Here is a 14,815-nt window from a genome sequence, read left to right as displayed (position 1 = left end):
AAGCCCCACTGTCCACATACCAGATACCTGTAGATGCTCCGCTAATCGAGGGAAAAGCATGCTCCCTCTGAACCTGTGTGGCAGGTGATCCTGCACTAGAGGACTCACATGTAGTGAACGCAAACTCCCGGTCAAAACGACCTGCAAAGTCCTCAATCTCAGCTGACGCTGCCACATCCTGGGTCTTCCCCTTCTTCTTCTTCTTCTCCGGACACACAACTGCATAGTGTCCCATCTTCTGACAATTCCAACACTTCACTTTGGAATAGTCCTTTTGTGAGTTACCCTGTTTACCTTTACCTTTGCCTTTGCCTCCACCACCGCTTGTGGAAGCCTGCTTCTTCCCTTTGCCTTTCTTGCCTCCTGCCATCAGTGCTACGTCCTCATCCTGCTCAACTGGCTTGGCTGCCCCAAGCTGTCCTTTCCTGATCTCTGTCTGCATACAATCATCCCAAAACCTCTCCCATGTGGGAAGGGTCTCACGTGCACAAACCCCATCAGCAAAGTTCAACCATGAACGGGGGAGGCCATTCACTGCAATACGCACCAACTCAGTGGATGGAATGGCCTCTCCAATCGCTGCCAACTCATCTCTCACATTGGTAATCTTTGTGAGATATCCAGCTGCACTATCATTCCCCATCTTAATGTTCTTCAGCTTCTCCTTCAGGACCATCTTCCGGTTCTCATTGGTACTCTGGTAGAGATTGGACAATGCTGTCCACATCTCATGGGCATTGCTCTTTCCTCTCACATGAGGAATGCAATGGTCTTTGATTCCGTCTAGAATCAGCCTCTTACCCTTGTTGTTCTTTCTATTATAAGCTGCCAACTGAGTAGCATCAGTAGGCACAACAACAGGGTGCTGTGCTGTATGCACCATGATATCCCAGACTTCTGCCTCCTCAAAGATACTCTGCATTCTCTCCTTCCAAACGCTGTAATTTGTATGCCCATCCAACCTATCCTCCACCCTCAATCCCAATGACATCTTGCTGTCCTAAAACTGAAAAATAGCACTGCTGTGGTAAAGATAAAACTGCTGTTTATGAAAAATCAGCTTGCTGGAATTTTCTGAGTGAAAAAATCAGCAGCTGTATTTTTTTCCTTTTGCTGTCCCAAACTGCCCTTCAGCACTCAAGCTCCGATACCATGTAAAATTTTCTGTTTCCCACCCCGGTTTTCAGTTTCACCTTATTTCTCCCATATAGTTAAATGCCCATTCCCATAGCCATACATTTAACAGACTGAAAAAATAAATATTGCTGAAAACACAAATTCTGGAAATTTTTCAGAGTGCTGGAAATTGCAGAAATAAAAAATCAGCAATTAAAACAGCCATTAAAACACATTTAAACTCAGTGATTTTTGGTCAACTTGACCCTGGAAAAACCCCCTACAACTCTTGGGGAAAACCAGTTTGAGAGCTCTTCTTTATTTCTGGAAAATGCCTTTTACAGAGAAAATTTTTCAGCAAAAAATCAGCAAAACAGAAATTTTCCAGCAAGCAAAACTTATCTGTTTTCAGCCCAAACGACAATCTGAAAAATGCTGGAAGAGCTGTACGGACCGTACGGATGTACGGACGTACGGATGTACGGACGGCCGTACGGACTTGTACGGACAGCCCTCGGAAAAAGTGCAGAAAATCGCCTCCTCGATATTCGTGCTGAAAAATATTTTTTTCCACTATTTTGCTCACAAAACTGCCTTTTTCTGCTTGTTCTTTATGCTGTTCGGATTTGCTGAAGTGCTGCCTTGGTGTGTGTGCCAAACTGCTGCCTCTTTCTCCTCCTTGTCCAGAAATCTCCCTTGCTCTCTTGCTCTCCTTCTCCCAATCTGCTCATGAAAGAATGAATGATCTCTTTCTCCTTTTCCTCCCTTAACCCAACCCTAAATGACTTTTGGGTGATCCCTAAATCCAATGGCTGAAATAGATTTAGATCAATGGCTGAGATTAAATGCTCATTTAAATCTCACTTTCTATTTTTTAATTCACCCCACTTTAATAAAGACCCACTTAGTCATTTATTTCCAAAGTCACTTTTCCTTTCTAATTTTTCATTGACTTTATAAAGTCACTTTAAAATTAGACTTAGTAACTTTATCACTTAAAGTCACTTTCAAATTAGATTTAACTTTATAAAAATTATAAAGTTACTTTAGGAGAAAAATTAAATTCTTTTGGACACTTTTCCCTAGGCCAAAGATCAAAGCCTTAGGGAACCACCTGTCCTCCGGTACCAAATTTCAACAGAGACTATATGAGTTCACAGTATACTTTCCCTAGTTACCCTGAAACTCATCCAAGTTGAAGCATTAAGAATCCCCTTCCCTCTCTATCTGAAAATTAAATACTATTTCAAGGTCACTTGGGTTCAAGCCGCCTCCTTTCGATTAACTATGCTTCTGATATTTATGTAATCTTTCATATAATGTTTATTATGAGACTCTTATTTAAATCGCATTAGAGTTTTTAAGGATTTAGTTTCTTCAACAAGCAGATTTAGGAAGATAACTATTGGTCTGTGCTTAGCATTAAATCAACAAAGGTAACAATCCCATCATTTGTAATTACATGCATACAATCACAGAACAATATCAAGAAAACAAATATTGGGCATAAGACATGGTCAATACTTGATAACAGCTAACATAGAACAGCAAAGCAAGAACTGCCACAATAGGTGTGCCGTTGAGAAAGCTGTAATAAGCTGCAAGAAGGAATAATGATAGTGCCTGTAGCATTAAAGCACGAAATTAGTCACTTATGATTTCCCTTTTAACCTTTAAACAAATGAACACAAAACTACCTTACATTGTTTAGAGTCTAGATAACAAATTCAGAAATCAAGAGAGCAATGCACATAGGAAAACCCTAGCTGGAATCAATACGTGCTTGAGAAGCTAGATCACAGATCTCACTCAAACAGGTAAGAGAAATCCAATTCAATTTCTCCCCTAAAATGATCTGCTGCCCTCCTTTGGGTACAGTTCTAATTTCATATTAAACAACTTGTTCAAAATGATACACTTCCCTCCTTCAGATAAAAGTTCTAAACTTTTATGTTCTATTTAATTCCAGACAAGAATCTTACAATTCCACTAACACCTCCAATCAGCAAGGGTCTCCTGCCAAGTTGATCAACTTTTAGGACAGCAATTCCAGTCATCAGTAACTGCAAAAACCCAGGATTTGATATTTCATGAGTATTCAAGGATTAAATTCTTTCACATTGTTAAACTATATATTTCTGATTGAGATCAGCGAGTTTCAAAAAAAAATTGTACTATTATCTGTCTCAGTCAAAGATTATAATGTGACACTTATTTGAAGAAGCATGCATCTGTACAGACTGAAATGTAAGTTATGTCCCAGACAGACTATGAATGAAATATGAAAACATATAGTTGCAGGAATTGTGAGTAAAGCAATGTGGAGAATTAATATGCTATACTCATTTGTGTTTGATCCACCAGATTGGAAAGTCTAACAATACATAGAGATACATGTATACGCCAAAAGAATAATGCATAGGAAAAGATAACACCATAGGCATGAAATGGAAAGAATCTAGATGCATAAATGTACAAAACATTATTGCAGAGTACAAAAATTTCAAGTAAAAGCCTATCAGTCATGCTATTTTTTAAGACTTGAGCTCCAACCAATCCCTCGACTAGTGATCTCCAATTTAACTCACTTGTATATATACTGAAAGCCATGGTTGGTTATAACTACCATACCATAACTATTTGATGTTTATCATTTCCTTAGTGCTATCTCCCTAACTTGCACTTAATGACAAAAGCCCTAATTCACAAGGTGCAGCATGAGAAGGAACTACTAGGATGGTTATTGTTGCTGCAAAATCTAGCACCCTAGTGCAAAGCCTCACTAAGCAACCTATATTGAGAGCAAGAATGGGAGAGTCACCACTATCACCTCAGCAACTACACCCCTAGTATCTATGATAGGATATCATCCCCACAATGGGGACTTCCCTAGTAGATATTAATGATCAAGTAACCCAATTATACTTAGGCTAAATGCCCCTTAAGGCTTCTACAACAAGCCTCATCCAAAGACAAGTATGCAATGATTACGATTTTGGATGATTTAAGGTATAATTTCAAGGGAGCAAGTTCAAAGGTCACTGTGGCTAAATCTAGAGGGCTTAGTTTGACCAATAGAGACTAAAATAGATTCCCAAACACATGCAATCAATAAATTACAGTGTTATTATAAAATAGGGCTTCACTGCAAAATTTTATAACAGCAAAATAAAATAGCCCCAAAATCTATGGATGGCAAGTTAAAAATTAGGGCTAATAAACAAGTAAACAAGAGAATAAATTACAACACTTCTCAGTGGTGGAAAACACATATAACAAGAAGAAAAACCCTAGACGTCAGCCCTAATTTATGGCTGAAAAACACAAAATAAATGATATTTTTACTTTTCCAAATGAATGCATACAAGTCCTAACCCTATTATAAAAAGGTCCAATGCAACTTGCAGAAAAATGATAATTTTGTTATAACCTAACCCTAGTTTACCCTAGAAAACATAAAATAAAAGTATTTAGGGTTTTACTTATTTTAACGGATTGGTAGAAGAAATAAGACTCATGCCTTTGTCAATCAAGGGCTAATGGAATTTAGGAATAAAGATCTAGGGATGAATAAAGATGGAAGTAGATTCAAAGAGAACAAGGAAGACAAACTTGTGTTCCTCACACCTTTAACCCTAGTGTCCTTCTATCTTCTTTGAAGATTCACAGGGAGGAAGCTAAATGTAAGTTTCTCAAGAGAAGCTTGATTAAAATCTTGAGCAAGGAGATTTCAAAGCCATAAAACATCAACAAAACCCTAATTCATCAACATGTACAAGATGGAAGAAGATAACTTACAATATATTAGCACATCTTCATCTACAATAAATCCTTAGATAGGTTTGAGCTCCATCCTCATCTATAGTAAAATAACACTATCCAAGGTGAAAACCCTAGCTCTAGCCTATGGAGGAGTAAAAAAACAAAATCCTCCAACTACTAAAAAACAGAACATAAAATAACAAAGTGGTCAAGCCAAATGGACAAGTCTCCAACCAAAATGGTCCCATGAGAGTGGGACATTTCCATAAAGAGGGTATAATATGTGTCAAAGATCCAATATCTAGCTTCCTATGTAACTAGACATGGCTCAAGTGTCACATATTTAATGTGTCAGATATGAATATGTGAGGACATGTGTTTGGCATGTAACTTGTTCATAGAAGTTTAGAACACATGCCAATCATGTGTCTGACATGTACTTGTTACCATAGTTTTAGAAACCGGAACCAATGACTGGACTGGTCCACCTAACAAACCAGTTTTCAAACCGGGACTAGTCAAATCCCGATGAACCGATCTTTAAAAAAATACATGAAATAATTAGTTTTTAATGAAAAAAACTATTTTTAAGATTTAAAACCATGATTCCAAACCAATAGAGATAAAATATGCAAAGTTTGCTCATCTATATACCAGGTAAAGGTGAATATATCAAATTGGCACCGAGTGCAATACATATCAGCAACAAAATACATAATCAATGAGGCTCTAAATGGCCTCTAGAGTCCAAAAACAATGTTATAAGCTATGGGGTCACTAGCCTACTACAAGTCTACATATCAATGATCAGCATGATCACTCCTCATCATGATCAAACTCATCACCACTACTAGACAAGGGATCATCAACATGAGCTACATAAATAATCTGGTTGAGTGTTTGAGGACTCCTAAAACTCCTCTGCAACCTTAGCAGTAGTGGTAGTAGTAGCAACAAAAATAGACATCAAAACTACAAATCATTGATCAACATGATCACTCATGAAACTCATCATTGATTCAACGCTACTAAAAATGGGATCATCAGCAAGAGATACATAAACATCATCTCGCTCAAAGTCTTCAGACTTGGATTGCTCAACCTTATAATATGATAGAAATTGAAAAAGTTTAACATGCCTAACTAGTGATTTTGGTTTGAGTGAAGGGTTCATCTCCTCAACCTTATAATGTGGTAGAAAAATCTTAGCATCCCTAACCAATTATTTTCCTTTGAGTGAAGGGTACATTCTTGTTAAGGCCATGGTAGAGGAGTTCAACAATCAATACCACCAACATCAACAAAGTTCAAAAATCAATGCCACCAACATCAAGGTTCTTAAAGGGCTTCATGCTCTTGATCAAACGCCAATCTCATACCCTCATGCATGATAGAATCAAATGGAAACATTGCAAACCCCCAAACCATGAAATCCTAAAAACCATTAAGTCTGCTGAATTTTGAGTGAACTCCATGTTGTCGCACAGATTGTCACGACAACGCTCAGACTGGGGGCTGTCACTCTAATCCCTGATCTCTCCGTTTAAGTCGTATCCCACGGCTAAGGGGGGTAGACCCTATGGGACAAAGGATAACCAACTGTGGACCAGTTGGGTTGGGAGACACAACAAGGCAAAAATAGCACTTAATTGATTTTAGAAATTAATGTACCAGTGCCTTGTGGAGTTAATGATTAAATGATTATTTATTAAATGTTGCAGAAGTATAAACCATGTAAAACAAATATTTATCATCAAATAACCCAAGCAATGCAAGATATCTAGTAAATTCACAATGCTTTAACGATGATCCAACAATTAAACTTCAAGAAAAATCAAATGCTTTAAATGATCATAAAATTTAAATGTTGACCGATTCACGAAAAAATTCACCACTTTTCAACAGCTAATCTTTAAATAAACGTTTAAGCGCATTTAACTATAGAGAAGTGGAACATAGATACCACAAAAAGATACCAAAATGAATTTTTCAATTTTAGCTACGCTTTTCAAAAAAAAAATATTATTATTATTATTTTTTTTATGAGATTTTTTTTATAATTTTTTTGATTTTTTAAATTCTAAAAATAAAATAAAACTAAAGCCTAAACAAATAAAATTTAAATCTAAATTATAAAATAAAATAAAAAGCCTAAAGATTACCGTTTTATGCTTTTTTGAGAATTATTTATTTATTTATTTATTTTTATTTTTATAAAGTAAGACTAACAGCCAAACTAAAAAAATGAAACTCAATTTTTTTTTTTCAAAATTTATGAATTTTTGTTTTTATATGTAAATCTAACTTTAAACAAAATTAAAACTAATTAAAGAAATCTAAAACTAAAAAAAAATTAAAATAAATCTGAAACTTAACTCTAATCTATAGGAACCTTTTTTTTTTTTTATTTTTTTTTATTTTTTTTTTTTTCAACCCCAAAGTCTTTCTTTATTGCACAAAAAATGACTACAAGGGAGCTTTCTGTAGCACCAGACTCTCAAATCAAATCTGATCTCAAATGACCCCTAGCACGCTATTTAAAGGAAAAATTCCCAACGGCTAGTTCGAGTGATCCATGTCAAACTAATCTCGACCGTCGATGAGGATCAAGATTTCTTTTAATCTCATCCGTTGAATTTTTAAATGCATAAAAAAAATTAAAATTCTGCATTTATTTACTCAAAAAATTGACTTATTATTATTTTATTTTATTTTTTATTTTTTAATTATTTTTTAAATTTTTATTATTATTTTTTTTTTTTTTTTAATCTATTTTTTAATTTTTTAAATTTTTAAATTTTTATTTTTGGATCTTCGAACTTGGCCTTTGGAAAAAATCACCTAGGACCTAGGACTTAGGACTTATGAGGGGATTAAAACATTTTCTAACCCTCAAGACACTTTACATCATGACTTTTACAATTTTACATCTCAATGGGGAAAACCCATTTGACATAGACCCTCATAGTCCACCCAGTTCTACGACCAAATATAATCTCGCAGATCAACACACTAGGATTCCTCTAAGATTCTAATGACAAAATTCATTCCAGCTTTGGGGTTAGGTTGAAGGAAAACTCTGCTGATCATGGATCGGTGAGACAAAAAACCTTCCGGAACGTAGATTATCACTAGAAAATGAGGTCCACCTAGGCAATTTACATACATGTCTCAGATCTGCTAAGATTATTTACAATTCACACATGCAGACTGGGTTTACAACATAACATGATCAGGTCGACGATGACTGTCGAATGGCACGGACATGTCGATTAAGTGCTACCCCTTTTGTGAAAATAGGTGGTGTACTCCTATGGGTAGTTGACACATAGTGGTCAACACTCCAAAATTCTAGTTTCTCCATATGAATCCAATGAGGTTGAAACCACTCTCAAACATCCTGAGTCATTTCTGTGAAAATTTCTAACACGAAATTCTACTGCAGTAACTAATTTATTTCACCTACTTATTTCTCACAATAAGTTATTTACGAAACTCTTCAGTAAACATTAAAATAAATTCTAATGCAGTTACCACATATTTACATAGAGAAAATAATAGTGATATGCAAGCACAAGAATCAATCACATCAACACAGTTGTTTTTGGACAACTGTCCCCGGAAAAACCCAATGTGGGAAAACCAATGCAGCAGATGAGGGTTTTATTAATCTTCAAGAACAATCGCTTTACAAGGAATGATTCCACATAAATATTGAGACACTTCGGAGAGAAAACACCTGAGACAAAGTTTCTCCTCCTTTTGGAGAAGTTCTGACAACCTGGAGACCCTTCATCCACCTCTGCGTCACTTTTGCGTCACTCTATGTCACTCTGCGTCAGCCTACGTGAGGACTGCGTCTCCAATGGTGCTTTCTCTCTGCTCTTCCCTCTGCGCTATCTCTCGAATGCCCTGCCCTCCTCCTCAGTCACTGACTGCTGTTGATACCCTCCTCTTCCTTCACCCAACAACTCTCCCTCTGAAATTGAACTCCTTCTCCTTGAGAATCAATTTCCCTGGGGTACTGAGTATTTGCCCAGTGTGTCTCCAAATGACTCTCAAGTCTTCTCTTATACTTTTCTTGTTGATGAATCAACGGTCGAGATTAAGTCTCTAATCAATGGCTAAGATTAAACAGACTTGATCCTCATCTCTTAGAAGCTTCTCACCCATATCTTTATTTATACTCATTAGTATTTTTATTTTCTTAAGTTTAGACTTAGGAACCCATTAAAATATTAATTATTTTAATAACTCCTCATCCGGGTGAAATTTCTCCAAACGATTTCTGGGTCTTGGAGATCTCATGTGTTCTAGCCCCTCCACAAAATTTCGGAGCTAGAGCACATCCGATGTTACCCAAAATCAACACTCCCCCTTAGCGAGGAATGTGCTCTAGCAATACTTCCCAACAAAAGTATCACATTGATCCACGACATCGGTCCTCTGCGCTATTGATGCTCAGACTACTGCCCCTCATCCACCGCGTTGCTACGACCTGTACTGTTGCCCATGACACTATAACTATCACTTCTACATCTGTACCGCAACTCCCTCTGAATATGTTGCATCATGTTGCCCATAGCACTGTCACTACTAACTGCTGCACTGCAACTCCTTATGCTATTCGCTTCTGCTACTGAAACAGAGTCTTCACCATCCCCATCTTCTCCCTGAAGTAAACAAACTTTGTTTGTCCTAGGGCCTTGGTGAGAATGTCTGCCACTTGTTCTCCTATTGGGGTGTACCTCAACTGTACTGCCCCTCATTGGACACAGTCTCTGACAATGTGACACATGCAATGTTTTAAAACTCCGACTCCGACTCTGACTCGACCGAGGGTCAACTCCGACTCCGACTCCAACTCGGTTTTGACTTGGTCGGCTCGATTCAATGACTCGATCGTTGTAAAAAATATATTAAATATTTTTTTTATAAAATAACATAATTTTAAAGATTTTCATTCATGTTTCCAAACACAGCATTAGAATATAGATAGAAGACAACATATGATCAAAATAGGCTCATGAATATATCCATTATAGCAAAATGGCACCCAGTGCACTGTCCAATACATACATGATGATGATATAGAGATCAAAACAAAAACACATAACCAAGGAGGCTACAAATGGTGTTATCCTGCAAAATAGATTGTAAATCATCAAGGAACTAATACAAGGGTCCAAGAGTGTTCCTCACTCCAAGAAAGTCCCAAAGTGCATGCGCACATCTTCAAAAGGTGCATCCTCCACTATGATGTCATCTAGGAGAGACCCTATGTCACCCTTTTTAAGCATGTGAGTGACATGGCACCCCTAAGGGTAAGCATTGGCATCAAAGAGGGATGTGCTAGCCCTCCTAAGTCATCTCAATGATAACCATCCTCATCTGTGCTTTCGAAGAAGGCACCATCCACCAAAACAGGGTCAAGGCCAGCCAGGGGGCATCTTCAGTCCATTTGGGCATATCATCAAATAGTCCAACATCCAAGCTTTTAAGTTGTGTTTTAGCATTTGGAGGCTCATCAAGGGGTGTAGCATCACGTGGAATCAACTCAAGGCTCGATGCTCCTCTTTGAAGGCCCAAGGTTGGGGCCACAAAGTTAGGTTTGCTTTAGGAAAGGGGCAAAGAACCTATTGGAAGGTTTTGAAGAAGAACGAAGCTATCCCTTAAGGAATCTCTACTACATATGTGATACCACCTAAACAAACCTCTCAAGATCAAGCGAGATAAACTTATTTAGGGACAAAAAACCATTAAAGTATCATAGTGAAAACTTTGGAGTCCCCCAAAAGCAAAAAAATAAAAAAAATCGTTGTTTTTTAGTTCACGGGCCACTGTCATCCAACCCGACCGAGTAGGCTTGGACTCGGGCGAGTCGGCAGGGTTATTACCGAGCCAGTCGAGTTGTTAGAAAACTCGACCAGCTCGGTAATAACCCGGTTGACCAAACCGGTTCACTGGCCGAGTCGACCCGGTGAGGCCTTGACTTGGACCAACTTAGCCAAATTGATTCCAAGCCGGCCAAATCTTAAAACACTGGGTCACACATGATATCAGTGTGCTTCGACCGATAATGAAAGACTAGATTCTCAGAGAGCTTGATGCAACTCTGATTATCACACAAAATATTGGTCGCTTCCATCTTTCTCTTAAATACATTCACAAGCAATTTCCTAAGCCATATGGCTTCGCACGAAGTTGTGCTAGTTGCCATATATTCAGCTTCAGCTGAGCTCAAAGCCACGAATTTTTGTTTCCTACTACACCAGGAGATCATCCCTGATCCAATGCTAAAACAATACCCAGTGGTACTTTTCCAATCTACTGAACTTCCAACCCAATCTACGTTAGTGAACCCACTCAACCCAATGCCATTGCCTTGGGTGTACATTAGTCCATGCTCGACTGTTCCTCGTATATATCTGAGAACATGCTTGATTGCTGCCCAATGCGCCCTCTTTGGTTCTACCATGAACTGACTGAGGGTGTTGACAGTGTAACAAATATCTGGCCTGGTATTGACCAAATACATCAAGGACCCTATGAGCTGCCTGTATAAGGTGGGATCGACTTCTTTATCTTCGGATGCATCAATCTTCATCTAGTTGGTGATCATTGGAGTAGTCATAGGTCTACAGTCTTGCATTCTAAACCTTTTCTTTGTAGCGTATCTCCCTTGCCCAAGGAAAATTTCACCCTTCTGCTGCCAAACTTCCAACCCCAGGAAATAATGCATCCGTCCCAAATCCTTCATGTCAAATTATGTGGCTAGGTTCTCCTTGCAATCTTTGATGATCCTGGATGATCCTGTCAGAAAGAGATCATCCACATATAAAACCAGGATTGGAGGCTCATTCTATACAACCAGATAGTAGAGGTTAGCATCTGCATCACTCTTGATGAATCCCATCTTTTGCAAGTAGCCATCAATTCGACCGTACCATGCTCTAGGTGCCTGTTTAAGCCCAGACAGAGCTTTCTTCAATCTGCATACATGAGATTCCTTCTCATGTGTCTCAAAACCCTCTGTAGTTCAATGTATACTTCTTCTTCTATCACCTCATTCAAGAACGTCATCTTGACATCCATTTGGTGAATCTCCTATCCCATCTGAGCTGCAAAGGATATCACAGATCTAATACAAGTATCCCTGGCTACTGGGGTGAAGGTTTCTCCGTAGTCTATCCCTTCCTTCGGAGCAAACCCCTTAGCCACAAACCTGGCTTTGTTTTTTTCTACACTGCCATCTGCAGCATATTTGACTTTGTAGAGCCATCTCGACCCTACAACTGACCTATCCTGAGGTCGAGGTACCTACTTCCCAAACATCGTTGACCATTATGGAACTATATTCCTCCACCATAGCATCTACCCATACTTGATGTTGAACAACCTCCTGAAAACCGGAGGGTTCTCCACGCTGAGCTACCAAGGCTTGGTATCTCTCTGGCTGTCTACACTCCCTTTTCTCGTTCCTACGCGCCCCAAAAAAATTCTCTACATCTCGAAGTATCTGTCGAAGTCCCCGACTCGTTCTACCACTGGTAGTGGGTATATCTATCTACTCCTCCTCTTTCTGAGGCTCCTCCTCTGGAGTTTTGTCTTTAGGAGAAATACTAGCACTAGTTTCCATTGGTCGAAGTGGCTGGACCAACGGATCATCCTTCGACTGCTCTTCGGAAGACGTTTCTCAGGATTTTCTTAAGGCTCTATCCTCCATGAACTTTACATCCCATCGAATTACGATCTTCCTATTCCTCGGAAGATAGACTCTATATGCCTTAGCATTCTCGCTATATCCTACAAGATATCCTTTCTCCACAGTCTGATCCAATTTCTTCCTCTTCTCTTCGGGTACATGGCAGTATGTCAAACTCCCAAATATCCTGAAATGACTCACCTCAGGCTTCTTATCGGTAAAGACACTCTCCAGAGTAATCATACCTAAAGCCCTGTGAGGAGTCCTATTCTGGATATACACTATCATGTTGCATGCCTCTGCCCATAGAAACTTGGGCATATCCTGATCATACAACATTGCCCTGGATGCTTCAACAATAGTCTAGTTCTTCCTTTCTGCTACTCCATTCTGCTCTAGATTATGGGGGGTTGTCCACTCCCTTCTGATGCCTTCCCTTGCGCAAAACTCAATGAAGTCCTTGTCGATGTATTCTCCACCATTGTTTGAGCAAAATATCTTTATCTTCTTTCCTGTCAGATTCTCAACTAGAGCATTGAACTCTTTGAATCGACCAAAAACCTCGTCCTTGGTTTTTAAAAAGTAGATCCAAGTCTTTCTGGAATGATCATCAATGAAAGTGACAAAATATTCAGCACCACTAAGAGATTTTGTGGACATGGGTCCGCAGATATCCAAGTGTATCAATCCCAGAACACTCTTATCCCTATTGTTGCTTCCGGAAAATGTTGCCTTGGCATACTTGCCTAGTGCGCATCCTCTACATACATCATCTCGTTCAGTACTTAATTCTGAAACTCCTAACACTGTTTTCCCGAGAATTTTGAGAGCCCCATGGTGTAAGTGTCCCATCTTCCTTTGCCATAGTTCATTCAAATCTTTATCCCCATCGTTGCCTATCAGTGTCACTGGAGATTCTAGTTGCAATCTATACAGCCTGTTACTTCTAATTCCAATCTGGGCCTTCTTTTTCTAACTCAGGTGTTTGACATATACTTTCTTCTTGATGAAGAAAATGTCATGGCCCTTGTTTTGAAGCTGAGATACAGAGAGTAAGTTCATCCCCAATCCTGACACATGTAGCATATTGGTTGCTCGAAGCCAATCCCCTACTTCTGTTTGAAAGACTGCAGTACCTCTTCCTACAGGGGTACACTTTGCCTTATTTCCCATGGTTATCTGAAAATTCATCCTTTCTTTCTGATAATTCGAAAAACATTCTCGTATTCCTGTTATATGCTAGGAAGCTTCACTATCTATATACCAAACCTCAGAGGAGGCAAAACTCGCTAGGCAAGCGAATTTTTCTTGTAGTCTGGAAGCTTACATAGAAGAATCATGATCCATGTTCTTCGTGCTCTCTTCTTTCTCTGAGATCTGCGTGAGTCCCTCTGAGTTGATGCCTCAGCATCATGCTCCTGACTCATAGCAGATTCTTCTATCCTGTTGCCCGATCTCTGCTCTGATACCATGTGAAAGTTTCTAACACGAAATTTTACTACAGTAACTGATTTATTTCACCTACTTATTTTTCACAATAATTTATTTACGAAACCCTTCCATTAAAATAAATTCTACTGCAATTACCACATAATTACATAGAGAAAATAACAATGATATGCAAGCACAAGAATCAATCACATCAACACAATTGTTTTTGGATCAGTGTTACTTAGGAGTAGGAGCGAAAGCGGGGAGCGGGAGCGAAAGCGGGTACGGGAGTGACATTTTCAAAAGCTCCCGGTTTGGGAGTGAATCCCGGAGCGTTTTTTATATAATATATATATTTTTTATATTTTTATATTTTGATACATATATGTCAACAAAAACATGTAGAATTATGAATTAGATATAAAAAACATAAAAAAACGTAGATTGAACCATATAACAACAATCATCTAGAAGGTATAATCTTCATCAACCATGTCCACAAGTTAGTAACATGGTAACATACAACATATTGAGTCTCGTGATTCATCAATCTTAAAGTTTCAAGCTTTCAAAATTCAATATATAACATTTATCATCATTGATCACCAAAGTTGTACTTGTAAGCTAAGTGTAACCATTACAACAAATAATATCTAACAGGAAATGAAATGTTATAAAATGAAATGAAACAACTTTCAACTTTCATGAAGCATCATATTCATAATTGAATAATTCATTACTAATGAGTTATAATTGCCAACTTCAAACTTAAATTGTCATATATTATTTAAAAAAATATCA

General features: G+C 38.2%; 1 protein-coding gene across 2 annotated transcripts in view; it reads right to left on the bottom strand.

The window, feature by feature from the left end:
• The window catches only part of LOC149148278 (D-xylose-proton symporter-like 2), a 476,099-nt gene that overhangs the window by 245,642 nt on the left and 215,642 nt on the right, over positions 1-14,815 (bottom strand). For both annotated transcript variants that reach the window (XM_089437884.1, XM_089437883.1), the window contains exons 11-12: positions 3,099-3,179; positions 2,641-2,739 (exon numbers count right to left, since the gene is read on the bottom strand). In XM_089437884.1, coding sequence (XP_089294010.1) covers positions 2,641-2,739; positions 3,099-3,179 — 180 coding nt within the window. The remainder of the gene's footprint in view (positions 1-2,640; positions 2,740-3,098; positions 3,180-14,815) is intronic.

The sequence above is a fragment of the Pinus tabuliformis genome, chromosome 9 (genome assembly GCF_031772625.1).
Source record: "Pinus tabuliformis cultivar Carrire ecotype Pingquan chromosome 9, CPIR1, whole genome shotgun sequence".
Taxonomy (NCBI): domain Eukaryota; kingdom Viridiplantae; phylum Streptophyta; class Pinopsida; order Pinales; family Pinaceae; genus Pinus; species Pinus tabuliformis.
The sequence above is the reverse complement of the archived record's forward strand: the minus strand, read 5'-3'. Positions and strand labels throughout refer to the sequence as shown.